Consider the following 17,396-nt stretch of genomic DNA (forward strand, 5'->3'; position numbering starts at 1 on the left):
TGAGAGAAGATAACCTATCACAAATGTAGGATAGTATACTGGGAGCTTTTTGTTGTATTTATTTATTTATTTATTTAAATTTTATTTTATTTTTTCAGTGTTCCAAGATTCATTGTTTATGCACCACATCCAGTGCTCCATGCAATACCTGCCCTCCTTAATACCCACCGTCAGGCTTACCCAACCCCCCATGCCCCTCCCCTCTAAAACTCTCAGTTTGTTTCTCAAAATCCACAGTCTCTCATGGTTCATCTCTCCCTCTGATTTCCCCCAACTCACTTCTCCCTTCTCCCAGTCTCCTCCATGTTATTCCTTATGCTCCATAAGTAAGTGAAACTGGGAGCTTTTTGTAATGTCTCTTTCTTTTTATCTTCCCACACAACTCTTGATTGAGGGAGGGAACTTAGTCTCACTGAGGTAAATTGGCTTGTCTGACGTCAGTAAGTAGAGGAGCCAGAGCAGCCATTCTACTTACTCATTCTGGATCTGATCCTTTCTTTTTTCCTCTAATGAGTGTACCTCCAATGAGCTGTTCAAGGAACCAAAATGTTAATTGATAGCAAATAAGGTAATTTCTTAAATGGTACTTCAAAGAAAAAAAAATTCTGATTTGCTCTAAAGGATGGTGATGCTCACTACTTTTAGAATTCAGTATGATGGGGAAGCATTTTATAAAACCCAAATCATGGGGTGCCTGGGTGGCTCAGTTGTTAAGCGTCTGCATTTGGCTCAGGTCATGATCCCAGGGTGCTGGGATCGAGCCCTGCATTGGGCTGCCTGCTTAGCAGAAAGCCTGCTTCTCCCTCACCAACTCCCCCTGCTTCTCTTCCCTCTCTCACTTGTGTCTCTCTGTCAAATAAATAAATAAAATCTTAAAAAATAAAAAGACCAAAACCCAAATCCTAAGAGTTTTCTCCTTGCTCTCACCACTCCATCTCCTGCCATCTGGTATGTTTCTTACTTACCAGCTGTAACGGCTCATTGAAAAGTTTGTTTCTCCCTTAACTACCTCGGCTACTTTCATTCCAAATGAGAAATGGTCTCCTTCTGAATTTTCACAGTTCTTTGAGCTTTTTTATGTTGCTCCTTGGTTTCTTTAATTTTCTCTCTCTGTCTCCATTTCTGTTTCTCTCATTTTTAATTGCTGAAGGCTTGGGTCTTATTTCACATGCTTGTTTCACCTAAAAAGCTTTCAGATGCTAGAAGGCAGAGAATTTTTCTTGCCCATGGCCAACAGTCATTTGTGTTGCTTGTCAAATGACTACAGATTAGAATATATTTGCCTGCTTTTTCAGAATATGTTATCTGATCCAGATTTCTTCTGTTTCAGAAACTATTAGTGTGGACCAGACTGTGACTCAAGTATTCCGATTAAGACCTTATCAAGATGTTTATGTGAATGTTGTAGACCCTAAGGTATGTGTTTGTTCTGGACTTGAGTATCTTTTGGGAATGATTAATACTGTTCCCAAGAGGTTGGGTCTCTAAGGAAGTAATGAGTTACTTAAGTATAGTGTTGGATTATTAAATATGTGGTCATATATAGGTCACTTAGATTATAGGTATATATAGGTTGCACTTAAAGCCCTCACTTTTTTGTAAAAGCTTTCCTAAAAAGATTCTGTATGTATAGGTACGTGTCAAGCTCAATGTAAAATTTGCTATTAAAATACTGTAATTTCTCTAGGCGTTCTTATTTTTTTTTTTTTTCTGAAATGAGAAATGGTGCTATAATAGGTAAAAATCATTGTTTAAAAGACACCACTGACATTATCTAGGGAAATAAAACACAGAGCTCAATGTCCTGTGTAAGTGCCAGAATCAAGACTAAACACAGAATTATTACTTTGGTACTCTTTGCACTTAGTCATGATCCAGCTGCTGTAGCATCTCTTGTAGACTTATCATCTGTACTCAGAAGCCTTTTCTGGCAGTATGAAATGCTGTTTGTCAGTGTTCTGTTATCAAATGTTCTTCCAGTAGTTTTCTTGTTTGCTGAAAAGTTTCTCCATGCTGAGTGTGCCTTATCTTAAGATGAAGTGTGGCAGAGTAACACAGAGAGATATATTTGATTATCCCTTTTAGGATGTGACCCTTGACCTAGTGGAATTAACCTTTAAGGATCAGTATATAGGCCGTGGAGATATGTGGCGACTAAAGAAAAGTTTGGTAAGATGTGATAAAAAAAAGTCTGTTACTTTTCCTGTTATATTAAATAATCCATTTTCCTTGTAGAGATTTAATAGGGAGAAGGGTATAAAATCATTTCTAAAACCAGCTTCACAGATAATTATTGTAAACTCTTCGTGTATTTTCTTCCATTCTCTTTGTGGTGTTTTTTTTTGTTTGTTTTTGTTTTTTAAAAGATTATTTATTTATTTATTTGACAGAGAGAGAGAGATGACAAGCAGGCAGAGAGGCAGGCAGAGAGAGGAGGAAGCAGGCTCCCTGCTGAGCAGAGAGCCTGATGCGGGATTTGATCCCAGGACCCTGAGATCACGACCTGAGCCGAAGGCAACGGCTTAACTCACTGAGCCACCCAGGCGCCCTCTCTTTGTGGTTTTTTTTGAGCTTTGTTTTTCCTTGTTTATAGATTTTTACTCCACATTTTTGGTTCAAATGGGAAATTATAATATTACCTTCCATTTGAGTGGAACTTTAGCTTTCACATGTTCATGTCATTCCCATGGATAGCTTTTTATTACCCTTCATTTATAGATGTGAAAATTGAGATTGAGAGGATAAACGATTACCCAAGACTAGAAAACTATAGTCAGCAGTTGACACCAGGCTAGAATCCAGATCTTGTCGCTTCCTGGTTAAACTGCTTTTGCCGTACCCTCCCATTTTCCTGATCTATTTATTTTGAGTTAACGTTTTCCACTTAAAATGATCAATTCATTGTGAGCTGGTGCTGAAAATTTTTCTTATCGGGCATTTTGAGCATTGTGAAGCAATGAATTATAGATGGAATTTCCATAACAGTGAATATTTTCAGAAAAAATATATTTGTTCATTTTTTATTGGACAGGGAAGGGTTCCATTCTATAAAATGAGAGCTAAAATGAGAAATGAATGTTGTGTAATTAAATAAGCATGTAAATAGAGATATGTATGCAAACATATGTGAAGATAGCATGTTAGTGAAGCCCAGTTATTTTTCCACCTGGTCTTTATTATTGTCTATACTTGTCACACTCTTAAGAACCTACTGTTACACTTGCCCCAGCAGGTTTGCCTATAGGGCAAATCTATTGCTCCCTTGTTAATTGAACCTTTGGTTGTTAGAAGAAATTAAAAAGGCAGGAGACCTTCTTTGTGACCTTGATGTGTTGTTGAATCTCATATTCTCTCTATCTTCCTTAGGTCAGCACATGTGCCTATATCACTCAGAAGGTGGAATTTGCTGGCATCAGGTAGGTATTACATCACTCTTGACTTAATCGGCTAATATCTAGGAGTAGGATCTAGTGCTGTAACTGGGATATATACTGCATTTGAGGTGTGTGGTGTCCATATAATAAAATACATGATAGCTTAAACGATTAGACTTGTTGCTAAAATAAACCAAAAAATCCCGAAGTACACTACAGTAGTTTTTTTTTTTTTTTTTTAGATTTTTATTTATTTATTTGACAGACAGAGATCACAAGTAGGCAGAGAGGCAGGCAGAGAGAGAGGAGGAAGCAGGCTCCCTGCTGAGCAGAGAGCCCGATGTGGGGCTCGATCCCAGGACCCTGGGATTATGACCTGAGCCGAAAGCAGAGGCTTTAATCCACTGAGCCACCCAGGCGCCCCTACACTACAGTAGTTTTAAGTTGAGTGGAAGTTGCTGAAGCCACATGGTATTCTGTAACAAAGCAGGCACAGCCTCATAATTTTAGAATAAGAGAAAGCCTTAGATGAATGTATTTAATCAAACCTTCTCTTTTTACAGATTCAGAAACATACTTGGAGATACAAAAAGACTAGCCTAGTAGTTCCTGATTTGCTGCCTTTTAAACCATATTACACTGCCCTTGATTTATTAAAATGATTCCTAGATTTTAGTTTGTAAAGAAGAGAGAAAAAGGGATTTTTTTGAAAGCACTTTTAATGTGAAAAGCACAACATCCACAGAATAAAGCCTTCAGACAGGGCAAAAAGGTATAATGAAAAACAAATCCTTCTCCTTAGAAGAAATGGTTTCTTTCCTGAAATTTGTTATGTATAACACAAGCATGTTTACATCTGGTTGACTCATATTTTTTAAGATTTTATTTATTTATTTGAGAGAGCGTGAGTTCACACGTGAGTGAGTGGGAGCAAAGGGAGAGGGAGAGAGAGAGAATCTCAAGCCGACTCCATGTTGAGCATGGAACCCAAAGTGGCTCAATCTCAGGACCCCAAGACCATGACCTGAGCCAGAATCAAGTCAGACACTCAATCCACAGATTGAGTGTGTACAGAATACACACTCAGGCGACCCTGGTTGACTCACTTTTAATGGCACTAGGATTGATCAGGGGGTTCCAGTGAGGTAGTCTGGTCCTCCATTATGAAGTTCCCCGTAAACTTTTCACCTAATGGTATCATCCATTGATGATCATTGCATGATAGTGATTTTCTGATTCAGTCATTTCTCCTACCTTTGTTAGCCAGAATCCATTCATTCATCCATCCATTAATCCTGCCATTCATTTCTTTCTTTCCTTTTTTCTTTCCTTCCTTCCTTCCTTCCTTCTTTCTTTCTTTCTTTCTAAGATTTATTTATTTATTAAGGAGAGTGAGAGAGAGAGATAGTGCATGCATGCAAGCACACAGAGAAAGAGGCAGAAGCAGACTCCCCACTGAGCAGGGAGCCTGATATGGGACTTGATCCCAGGACCCTGGCGATCATGACCTGAGCTGAAGGCAGACACTTAACTGACTGAGCCACCCAGGCACCCTCAGAATCCCTTTTATAAAGAGCATTTCATCATCAACTAGGGCTAATTGGTTAGTCTGAACTACTGATCCTAAAGGAAAGAAAGGATAAAGGATTAATTTTTTTTTCCCAAAAAGGGGATGGTTTAAAAATTGGAGGGTCAAGATTCTTTGAGAAATCTTAGTAAGAGATTATAAAGCACAGCCCAAGAAGTGACTAAGCCTTGAGTTAAACAAGAAATGTAACCTAGATTCATTCTTTCCGGTACAACTTAGTCTCTCCGAGGTGGTGGGCCAGGAGTCAGGAAACCTATAATCTGTTCCTGTACTGCCAGTGATTAGTGGGGTGATGTTGGGCAGGTCAGGGAGACTCTGAGTCTACTCCTCTGCAAAATGAAATGGTTGGTTTAGAATCTTTTTCCATAAAGGACCAGAGAGTAAATTTTTATGCTTTGGGCTACATGGGTCTCAGGTCTCTGTTGCAAATTTTTTTTTTTTTTTTTTTTTAGCATTTAAAAATATAAAATCCATTCTTTAACTGTGACCCACATAAAAATAGGAGATGGACTGGATTTGGCTTGCGGGCTATAGTTAGCTTAGCCCTGGTTTAGAAACCCACTCAGATACCTTTCATTCTTAAATTTCTTGTTTTTCTGTGCAAGTGCCCATATCTATATGGTGCCAGATACAGAAATGAGAACCCTGACATAATGTCAGGCTTAGACTTTTAAAGATCTGTCCTAATATTTTGCTCATTCATGGTTAAATGTAAACCACAGTCTTCTACTATTTCTCTAGAATATTTACTTATAGTCTTCCTACATTGAATCAAAAGTCACTTTCTTTCCTACAAGGAGGCATGCAAATTAAGAAGACAAAAAGAAAAAAGAAGGAAAGACAGAAACTAAGAAAAAGATACTCTGGGCCTCACATAACAAAAGACAGTTGTTATTTACATAAAGTCATAATTATTGAAGTCTTCTGTAATTTAGCTTCTTTACTTGGTACTTTAGTTAGTTCTTAAGGACATATGAGACAATTTCATTACCTTGAGACCTTGCCTTTGAAGCATCATTTTTCCTTCAAAGGTAAACATTTTGATTTTCTCAGACTAAATTCCCAATGTATTCTTCAAAATGTTAAAAATAAACCCTGCAATCGATAATTTTAAAAAAATTAAAATTTTAAAAGAAAAATACTGCACTAAAGTCCTATTTCCTAAAACTTAGCATTTTGCTTTTTTTTAAAATATGGAACTTAAAAACCTAGTCCATTTGATTTCATCATGAAGTTTTCCAGGTAGTTTTGGGACTGCTGACTAGCTAAGGTATCTTTTTTTACTGAAAAAAAAATTTTTTTTTTTTCTGATCAGACTCCAGAGGGAGCAACACTGAATAATTTCTGGCCTTGACTTCTCAGCTCTCCAGAAGCAGACAGACCAGTGTGGAGAGTCATAGTTAAACCCCCTTGAAATACTCAGTTTGGGTGTTTTCCTGCTACATCTGCTGTATCGCAGATCTGGAATCTTCTCTGACTTGAGTCTTCTCTGGTGGCCATTCTCTTAGAATGTCTTCTCTAACTATAGTATTAGTACTAAGTACCACTTGTTTATCACATGTTAGATATCAGGCATATGCTAAATATTTTTTATATATAATATGTGTTCAATATAGGCAGTTTGAAAAATGGAAAAAAGAAGCAGGGAAAAGAAATATAACATTACTACTCAGAATCAACAACTATTAACATTTTGACATAGTTCTGTCAAAATATTCTGCGTTTTGGCTTGAGACCATATAGTATATGTGATTTTATATTCTGTGGGAAAAAAAAAACCCTGAAAACTTTGCTTTCATAATTTGAAAAAAACATTTATTCTAGAAAATTTGGGTATTACAGAGAGTATAAAGAAAAAAAAACTTTGGTTACCTGAGTCTCCGTTGGTTGTGCTTTTCCTTTCAGCTCAGGCCCTGTCTGAGATGGAGCCACTCATCAGGCACCTAGCTCAGTGGGGTTCTCTTCCTCCCTTTCCCTCTACCCCTACCCCCACTCATGCTTATGTGTGCATTTTTTCTCTGTCTCAAATAAATAAATAAAATCTTAAAAAAAAAAAAAGTGGGGTACCTGGGTGGCTCAGGTGGTTAAGTGTCTGAATTCAGCTCAGGTCATAATCCCAGGGTCATGGGATCAAGCCCCACATCAGGCTCCCTGCTGAGTAGGGAGTGTGCTTCTACCTCTTCCTCTGCTGATCCCCCTGCTTGTGCTCTGTCTCTCTCAAATAAATAAATAAAATCTTAAAAAAAAAAAGTAGAAAACTTATGGTGGAATATAAGCTAACTATGTATTGGTAACCACTATTAAATTTTAGTGTGACCTTTCAGTATTATTTTTCTTTTATTTAAAAAAAATTTTTAAACAATGAATTATCCTTTTAATGTATTATTGAATGCTGTTTGCTAATATCTGTTTTAAAAAATTTTATTAACATATAATGCATTATTAGCCCCACAGTAGAGGTCTGTGAATCGTCAGGCTTACATACTTCACAGAACTCAGCATAGCACATACCCTCCCAATGTCCATAACCCAGCCACCCTCTTCCTTTCCCCTCTCTCCCTGGCAACCCTCAGTTTGTTTTGTGAGATTAAGCGTCTGTTATGGTTTGTCTCCCTCCCAATGCCATCTTGTTTCATTTTTTCCTTCCCTACCCCTTAATCCCCCCACTTTGCCTCTTAAATTCCTCATATCAGGGAGATCATATGATAATTGTCTTTCTCTGACATCCATGTCGTTGCAAATGGGAAGATTTCGTTTATTTTGATGGCTACCTAGTATTCCATTGTGTATATATGTATATACATATATACACACCACATCTTCTTTTTTTTTTTTTTTAAAGATTTTATTTATTTATTTGTCAGAGAGAGAGCGAGCGAAAGCGAGCACAGGCAGACAGAGTGGAAGGCAGAGTCAGAGGGAGAAGCAGGCTCCCCGTGGAGGAAGGAGCCCGATGTGGGACTCGATCCCAGGACGCTGGGATCATGACCTGAGCCGAAGGCAGCTGCTTAACCAACTGAGCCACCCAGGCATCCCCACACCACATCTTCTTTATCCATTCCTCTATTGATGAACATCTAGGTTCTTTCCATAGTTTGGCTATTGTGGACATTGCTGCTATAAACATTTGGGTGCATGTGCCCCTTCAGATCACTACATTTGTATCTTTAGGGTAAATACCCAGTAGTGCGATTGCTGGGTCATAGGGTAGCTCTATTTTCAACTTTTTGAGGAACCTCCATACTGTTTTCCAGAGTGGCTGCACCAGCTTGCATTCCCTCATTGCAATGAGGAGTGTTCCTCTTTCTCCCCATCCTCGCCAGCATCTGTCGTTTCCTGACTCGTTGATTTTAGCCATTCTGACTGGTGTGAGGTGGTATCTCATTGTGGTTTCAATTTGTTTCTCCCTGATGCCAAGTGATGTGGAACACTTTTTCATGTGTCTGTTGGCCATCTGGATGTCTTTGCAGAATTGTCTGTTCATGTCCTCTGCCCATTTCTTGATTGGATTATTTGTTCTTTGGGTGTTGAGTTTGCTAAGTTCTTTATAGATTTTGGGTACTAGCCCTTTATCTGATATGTCCTTTGCAAATATCTTCTCCCATTCTGTCAGTTGTCTTTTGGTTTTGTTGATTGTTTCTTTTGCTGTGCAAAAGCTTTTGATCTTGATGAAGTCCCAATAGTTCATTTTTGCCCTTGCTTCCCTTGCCTTTGGTGATGTTTCTAGGGAGAAGTTGCTGCGGCTGAGGTTGAAGAGGTTGCTGCCTGTGTTCTCCTCAAGAATTTTGATGGATTCCTGTCTCATATTGAGGTCTTTCATCCATTTTGAGTCTGTTTTTGTGTGTGGTATAAAGAAATGGTCCAGTTTCATTTTTCTGCATATGGCTATCCGGTTTTCCCAATACCATTTGTTGAAGAGACTATTTTTTTTCCCATTGGTCATTCTTTACTGCATTGTCGAAGATTAGTTGACCATAGAGTTGAGGGTCTATTTCTGGGCTCTCTATTCCATTCCATTGATCTCTGTGTCTGTTTTTGTGCCAGTACCATGTTGTCTTGATGATGACAGCTTTGTAATAGAGCTTGAAGTCTGGAATTGTGATGCCACCAATTTTGGCTTTCTTTATCAATACTTCTCTGGCTATTCGAGGTCTTTTCTGGTTCCATATAAATTTTAGGATTATTTGTTCCATTTCTTTGAAAAAAATGGATGGGATTTTTTTTATGGGATTTTGATAGGAATTGCATTAAACATATAGATTGCTTTAGGTAGCATAGACATTTTCACAATATTTGTTCTTCCAGTCCAAAAGCATGGAGCATTTTTCCATTTCTTTGTGTCTTCCTCAATTTCTTTCATGAGTACTTTATAGTTTTCTGAGTATAGATTCTTTGCCTCTTTGGTTAGGTATCTTATAGTTTTGGGTGCAATTGAAATGGGATCGACTCCTTAATTTCTCTTTCTTCTGTCTTGGTAGTGGTATATAGAAATGCAACTGATTTCTGTGCATTGATTTTATATCCTGGCACTTAACTGAATTCCTGTACAAGTTCTAACAAATTTGGAGTGGAGTCTTTTGGATTTTCCACATATAGTATCATATCATCTGCAAAGAGTGATAGTTTGACTTCTTCTTTGCCGATTTGGATGCCTTTAATTTCTTTTTGTTGTATGATTGCTGAGGCTAGGACTTCTAGTACTATGTTGAATAGCAGTGGTGATAATGGACATCCCTGCTGTTTTCCTGACCTTAGTGGAAAAGCTCTCATTTTTTCTCCTTTGAGAATGATATTTGCTGTGGGTTTTTCATAGATGGCTTTGATGATATTGAGGTATGTACCCTCTATCCCTACACTTTGAAGAGTTTTGATCAAGAAAGGATGCTGTACTTTGTCAAAGGCTTTTTCAGCATCTACTGAGAGGATCATATGGTTCTTGTTCTTTCTTCTGTTAATGTATTGTACCACATTGATTGATTTGTGGATATTGAACCAACCGTGCAGCCCTGGAATAAATCCCACTTGGTTGTGGTAAATAATCCTTTTAATGTAATGTTGGATCCTATTGGCCAGTATTTTGGTGAGAATTTTCACATCTGTTCATCAAGGATATTGGTCTATAATTCTCTTTTTTGATGGGGTCTTTGTCTCGTTTTGGGATCAAGGTAATGCTGGCCTCATAAAATGAGTATGGAAGTTTTCCTTCCATTTCTTTTTTTTTTTTTTTTTAAAGATTTTATTTATTTATTTGACAGAGAGAGATCACATGTAGGCCGAGAGGCAGGCAGAGAGAGCAGGGGAAACAGGCTCCCTGCAGAGCAGAGAGCCTGATGGGGGGCTCAATCCCAGGACCCTGGGATCATGACCTGAGCCGAAAGCAGAGGCTTTTTTTTTTTTTTTTAAAGATTATTTATTTATTTATTTGACAGAGAGAAATCACAAGTAGATGGATAGGCAGGCAGAGAGAGAGAGAGGGAAGCAGGCTCCCTGCCAAGCAGAGAGCCCGATGCGGGACTCGATCCCAGGACCCTGAGATCATGACCTGAGCCGAAGGCAGTGGCTTAACCCACTGAGCCACCCAGGCACCCCGCTTTCCTTCCATTTCTATTTTTTGGAACAGTCTCAGGAGAATAGGAATGAATTCTTTAAATGTTTGGTAGAATTATCCTGGGAAGCCATCTGGCCCGGGCTCTTGTTTGTTGGGAGATTTTTTGATCACTGCTCCAATCTCCTTACTGGTTACGAGTCTGCTCAGGTTTTCTATTTCTTCCTGGTTCAGTTTTGGTAGTTTATACGTCTCTAGGAATGCATCCACTTCTTCCAGATTGTCAAATTTGCTGACATATAGTTGCTCGTAATATGTTCTTATCATTGTTTGTATTTCTTTGGTGTTGGTTGTGATCGCTCCTCTTTCATTCATGATTTTATTTATTTGGGTCCTTTCTCTTTTCTTTTTGATAAGTCTAGTCAGGGATTTATCAATCTTATTAGTTCTTTCAAAGAACCAGCTCCTAGTTTCATTGATTGGTTCTACCGTTTTTTTGTTTGTTTGTTTCATTTTCATTGATTTCTGCTCTGATCTTTATTATAATTTCTCTTCTCTTACTGGGTTTAGGCTTTCCTTGTTGTTCTTTCTCAAGCTGCTTTAGGTATAGGGTTAGGTTGTGTATTTGAGACCTTTCTTGTTTCTTGAGAAAGGCTTGTATCGCTATATATTTTCTTCTCAGGACTGCCTTTTCTGTGTCCCACAGATTTTGAATAGTTGTGTTTTCATTTTTATTTGTTTTCATGAATTTTTTCAGTTATTCTTTAGTAGGATGCTCTTTAGCCTCCATGTAATTTGGGTTCTTTCCAACTTTCCACTTGTGATTGAGTTCGAGCTTCAGCGCATCGTTGTCTGAAAATATGCAGGGAATGATCCCAGTCTTTTGGTACTGGTTGACACCTGATTTGTAACCCAGGATGTGATCTGTTCTGGAGAATGTTCCATGTTTAGAGAAGAATGTGTGTTCTGTTGCTTTGGGATGGAATGTTCTGAATATATCTGTGATGAACATCTGGTCCAGTGTGTCATTTAAAGCCTTTATTTTCTTGTTGATCTTTTGCTTGGATGATCTGTCCATTTCAGTGAGGAGGGCGTTAAAATCCCCCACTATTATTGTATTATTTTTGATGTGTTTTTTTGATTTTGTTATTAATTGGTTTATATAATTGGCTGCTCCCATGTTAAGGGCATAGATATTTAAAATTGTTAGTCTTCTTGTTGGACGGACCCTTTGAGTATGATATAGTGTCCTTCCTCATCTCTTATTATAGTCTTTGGTTTAAAATCTAATTTATCTCATATAAGGATTGCCACCCCAGCTTTCTTTTGATGTCCATTAGCATGGTAAATGGTTTTCCACCCCCTCATTTTAAATCTGGAGGTGTCTTTGGGTCTAAAATGAGTTTCTTGTAGACAGCATATTGATGAGTTTTGTTTTTTTATCCATTCTGATACCCTGTGTCTTTTGTTTGGGGCATTTAACCCATTTACATGCAGGGTAATTGTTGACAGATATGAATTTAATGTCAGTGTCTTGCCTCTAAGGTGAGTGTTACTGTATATTGTTTCTGTTCCTTTCTAGTCTAGTACTTCTAGGCTCTCTCTTTGCCTGGAAGACCCCTTAGAGGACCTGGTTTGGTGTTTACAAATTCTTTTAGTTTTTGTTTGTCCTGGAAGCTTTTTATCTCTCCTTCTACTTTCAATGATAGCCTAGCTGGATATAGTATTCTTGGCTGCATATTTTTCTCTTTAGTGCTCTGAATATATTATGCCAATTCTTTCTGGCCTGCCAGGTCTCTGTGGATAAGTCTGCTGCCAATCTAATATTTTTACCATTGTATGTTACGGACTTCTTGTCCCAGGCTGCTTTCAGGATTTTCTCTTTGTCACTAAGACTTGTAAGTTTTACTATTAGGTGATGGGGTGTGGACCTATTTTTATTGATATTGAGGGGGGGATTCTCTGCACCTCCTGGATTTCAATGCTTGTTCCCTTAACCATATTCCTCTACAGGGAAATTCTCTATAATAAATTCTCTACAATAATTCTCTACAATAAATTCTCTACAATAAATTCCTCTAATATACCTTCTGCTCCCTTCTCTCTTTCTTCATCTTCTGGAATCCCAATTATTCTAATGTTGTTTCATCTTATAGTATCACTCACTTATCTCTTGAATTCTCCCCTCATAGTCCAGTAGTTGCTTGTCTCTCTTTTGCTCAGCTTCTTTATTCTCTGTCGTTTGGTTTTCTATATCACTAATTCTCACTTTTGCCTCATTTATCCTAGCAGTAAGAGCCTCCATTTTTTTATTGCCCCTCATTAATAGGTTTTTTGATTTCAACTTGGTTAGATTTTAGTTCTTTTATTTCTCCAGAGAGGGTTTTTATTTCTCCAGACAGGGTTTCTATAATATCTTCCATGCCTTTTTTGAGCCCAGCTAGCACTTTGAGAATCGTCATTCTCAACTCTAGATTTGACATATTACCAATATCTGTATTGATTAGGTCCATAACTTTGGTACTACCTCTTATTCTTTTTTTTTTTGTGGTTAGTTTATCCACCTTGTCATTTTATCCAGGTATGAATGAGAGAATAAAATAACTAAAAGGGTGGCAAAGATCCTAGATACATGTATGCTATCCGAATCAAAAGAGACCCCAAATCAGGGGGTGATAAAAGGGGGTAAAAGGGAGTTTTAAAAAAATTTAAAATGAAATAAAAAAAAATACACACACACACACACACATATATATATATATTAGACTGATGAATAGAATAGAGTTCTCTTAGAAGAAACTACTTCCCAGAGTTTTAAAGAAAGAAAAACTTACATGTATACAAAATTAAAGGTAAACACGATGAAGGAATGGAATATAACTGTAACGATGAAAATTAAAAAAAAATTTCTAAAAAAGAATTGGTAAGATACATTGGTTGGTAAAAGAAAGAAAAAGAAGGTGGAGAGAATTTGGTCAGGCTGGAGACTAGAACAAAGCCCTGTGCTAGATTTAGGGTATATTTTAGAGGAAATTTTATCCCAAAATTTTTTTAGAAGAAAACCCCTATATGTATACAAGAAATAAAGTTAGATACAATGAAGGTTAAAATGTGACTGTAATACTCTGTCAAATAAATAAATAAAATCTTAAATGTGACAATAATAATGCAGGTTTAAAAACATTTTTTCTTTAGAAAGGTATTGTTAAGATAAACTAGTTAAAAAATATTGCGAGAGGAAAGAGGAAAAGTTAAAAAAATTAGAATAAGAAAAAAATTAAATTAAAAAAATTTAATTAACCTTGCAAGACTAAAGAATCATGGGGAGAACACCATGCATTGCATGCTTTGCTTTTCCCTTCTCTGGAATTCCACTGTTCTCCTTGATCAGTGAGCTTGGTCTTGGCTGGATGTTCCTGCTGATCATCTGGGGGAGGGACCTGTTGTAGTGATTCTCAAATGTCTTTGCCCAGGCGGAATTGCGCCATCCTTCCAGGGGCTGGGCTAAGTAATCTTGGTTCGCTTTATGGAGCCTTTGTTCTGCTAACGCTTTCTGTAGAGCTCTGGAGGACAGGAATTAAAATGGCGGCCTCCCACTCTCCGGCCCGGAATAGCCAAGAGCTTGGGCCCCACTCCTCAGTGCCTCCTTGGAGAAAAGTGCTCAGTCACTCCACTCTCCCTCGTCTCCAGCCACACTCCTAGGTCATCCGGCCTGCAACCAAGCATTTATGTCTCTGGCACACAAATCCAGCAGATTCCTGCCGCTCTGCTTTTCCGGCAAATGAAGGTGGTTTTCTCCGGATCTGCCACTTATGGGGGCCCTGCTCAAATAGCAGTGGCCTGTCTGTGCCATGGATCACGGTTTAAGGTAACCCTGAGCTGAGAGCTCACTCATCAGCTCTGTCTCTGTAGCCAGCTTCCCCGCTCTGATACCTCCGAGTTCTGCTACACTCAGACACCCCCAATCCTTCTGTGACCTTGCGGGACCTGAGACACACTCTCCCTGTGAGGGCTCCACCCCTGCTTAGCCTCTGGAGCAATGTTCCTCAGTGGAGCAAACTTCTAAGGGTTCAAATTTTGTGCTCTGTTGCTCCACTGCTTGCTGGGAGCTGGCCTCTCCCTCCACGGTCTGTCTTCCTGTTGCTTCAGATTCATTTCTCCGCACGTCGTACCTTTCAGAAAGTGGTCGGTTTTCTGTTTCTGGAATTGCTGCTCTTCTTCTCTTCGATCTCCTTTTGTGTTTGTAAGTGTTCGGAATGGTTTGATAAGTATCTAGCCGAACTCCTGCGACCTGATGTCATCTCAGTCTGCTACTCCTCTACCATCTTGACTCTTTCTTTTATTTTTTTAAAAAGATTTATTTATGTATTTAAGGGAGAGAGAGAGAAAGAGAGAGAGAGAGCGAGCGTGCATGAATGAGAGGCCGAAGGAGAAGCAGACTCTCCACTGGGCAGGGAGCCCAATGTGGGTCTCAATCCCACAACTCTGAGATCATGACCTGAGCCATAGGCAGTTGCTTAACTCATTGAGCCACCCAGGTGCCCCCTCTTTCCTTCCTTCCTTTCTTTTTTTTTTTTTTTTTTAAAGATTTTATTTATTTATTTGACAGAGAGAGATCACAAGTAGGCAGAGAGAGGCAGGCAGAGAGAGAGAGAGGAGGAAGCAGGCTCCCTGCCGAGCAGAGAGCCCGATGCGGGACTCGATCCCGGGACGCGAGATCATGACCTGAGCTGAAGGCAGCGGCTTAACCCACTGAGCCACCCAGGTGCCCTCCTTCCTTCCTTTCTTTTTAAATTTTTGATTTAGTAATTTCCATGTCCAAAGTGTGGCTTGAACTCACAACCCAGAGATCAAGAATCGCATGCATGACCTACTGTTTGAATCAGGTACCCCTCAATGTTTTTTTCATGCATACACATGCATGAATTTTTTTTATATAGATGAATATATATATATAGGTGAATCTATATTTTTATATAGATGATGATACTGTGTGTACGATTTTGTATCCCTTTTTTCTACTTAAAAGCTTATAAACACTTCTGGTGAAGTTAAAACTCCTTGTAAACATGAGTTTAATGGTTGCATGATATTCTGTTGTCTGGTTACATCATAATTTACTTAATCTGTCTGCCATTGTTGGACATTCAGGTTGTTCAAAGCTGTGTTACACAGATAACAGGATAGTGACCATACTTTGCATTTATTTTAACTTCGTATTCACAGAAGGATGAAATTTAGTTGTAAAAGATAGTGGAAGTCACTGATCCCCAACAGCTCACTCGATAGAAAAGGAAGGGGAAGTGCCCTGCCTAAGCTTCTACATAAATCAAGCGCTAGTACCCTGTAGGTTAACTTCATCCTCAAGGCTTGGCAGTGTGCCCTTTTGTCTTGTCGTAAGCCATGTGTGCTCTTAGGTTCTGTCCTGGGGGATAATGGATTTTGTGTTTGCATTGGTCAGTGGCAGTTTTTCTTCCCTTGAACCAGCAGAAAAGAGAAGAAAATCTACCTCAGGGCCATTCTCAGTTCCTGTTTGGCAAAGGGCAGATTTTAGGTTTAGGAGCAAAGGTCAATACTGCATTTTCTATGTGTGTTTTATTTTTATGTTTATTTTTTAAAATTTATTTGTCAGACAGAGATCACAAATAGGCAGAAAGGCAGGCAGAGAGAGACGAAGGGAAGCAGGCTCCCGGCTGAGCAGAGAGCCTGATGCGGGGCTCGATCTCAGGACCCTGGGATCATGATCCGAGCCGAAAGCAAAACTTTAACCCACTGAGCCACCCAGGCGCCCCTCTGTGTGTGTTTTATAAGGAACCATTTACATTGGAATCATAACTGTTTCACAGTACACCAAGTACTCTCATTTACAGTGATCTCATTTACTGGATCTTCTCAAGAGCTGTAGAAGATGGATGAGGCGGTGTTCTTATTAATCACATTTACTGATTTTTTAAAAAAACTGGCTCAGAGAGATTGTGACTGGGGGGGACCTGGGTGGCTCAGTCTGTTGAGCATCTGCCTTGGACTCAGGTCATGATCCCCGGGTTCTGGGATTGAGTCCTTTATCAGGCTCCTTGCTCAGCAGAGATCCTGCTTCTACCTCTGCCTGCTGTTCCTCCTGCTTGTGCACTCACACAAACACTGTCTCTCCGGCAAATAAATAAATAAAATCTTTAAAAAACATGCTTACCATTGTTACGGTTCCTGCTAATACAAGTAGCTACTAGTACTCTTAACTCTGACACCTCCTATCCCAGCACTGTCCTGAATAGTTTCTCCACAGTATGTGGTTTAATTCTCTGAATACCTCTATAAAGTAGACGTCATTATTTCCTTTTTTAAGATAAGGGTGCTGGGCTTCAGAGTTATTTCCCTATGGTCGTTCATCTACTTTAGGACACTCAGAACTGAGATTCCTGCCGCGAATAGTTCCACTCAAGGCTGGTCAGCTCAGAAGGACATACTCTTTGAACTATGCTATCCATTTCATGCCCTTAATAAGTTGCAGAGCCAAAGACATTAAGCCCCAAAGTGCAAAATCAAGTCGCCATGAAAATTTTTCAGAGTGACCTTCATTGAATAGGGACTCTGTCCCATGCCTCCTAATGGCTTGTCTTCCAATCCTGATATTAAGACAGATTTTTGTTTTTGTTGATACTCATCATATCAAAGTTGGGATTAGCAAAATTGTTTGTTTGTCAGTTCTTCCTAATTATTTTTGTGACATGGACCCTTTAGAGATTTGACAAAAACTATAATTCTTTGCCCAGAAATCTTTGCATGATTTCAGAGGATTCATGGATTTCCTGAGACTTGTGTGTTGCCTATGGATTCCCAGATTAAGAACTGTCATATAAATTCACTATACTCTGAGAATTATCTTTTTTTT

At 38.8% G+C, this 17,396-nt stretch overlaps 1 protein-coding gene across 13 annotated transcripts in view; it reads left to right on the top strand.

The window, feature by feature from the left end:
• DEPDC5 (DEP domain containing 5, GATOR1 subcomplex subunit) overlaps nt 1–17,396 on the top strand; it is a 137,138-nt gene that overhangs the window by 4,830 nt on the left and 114,912 nt on the right. For 6 of the 13 annotated variants that reach the window (XM_045067719.1, XM_045067779.1, XM_045067747.1 and 3 more), the window contains exons 5-8: nt 1,331–1,416; nt 2,086–2,169; nt 3,367–3,416; nt 8,690–8,773. In XM_045067719.1, coding sequence (XP_044923654.1) covers nt 1,331–1,416; nt 2,086–2,169; nt 3,367–3,416; nt 8,690–8,773 — 304 coding nt within the window. The remainder of the gene's footprint in view (nt 1–1,330; nt 1,417–2,085; nt 2,170–3,366; nt 3,417–8,689; nt 8,774–17,396) is intronic. The other 7 variants (XM_004766359.3, XM_004766362.3, XM_004766361.3 and 4 more) reach the window with 2 other exon arrangements.

Source organism: Mustela putorius, unplaced genomic scaffold (genome assembly GCF_011764305.1).
Source record: "Mustela putorius furo isolate JIRA1106 unplaced genomic scaffold, ASM1176430v1.1 tig00000081_pilon_pilon_pilon, whole genome shotgun sequence".
In the NCBI taxonomy this organism is placed as follows: domain Eukaryota; kingdom Metazoa; phylum Chordata; class Mammalia; order Carnivora; family Mustelidae; genus Mustela; species Mustela putorius.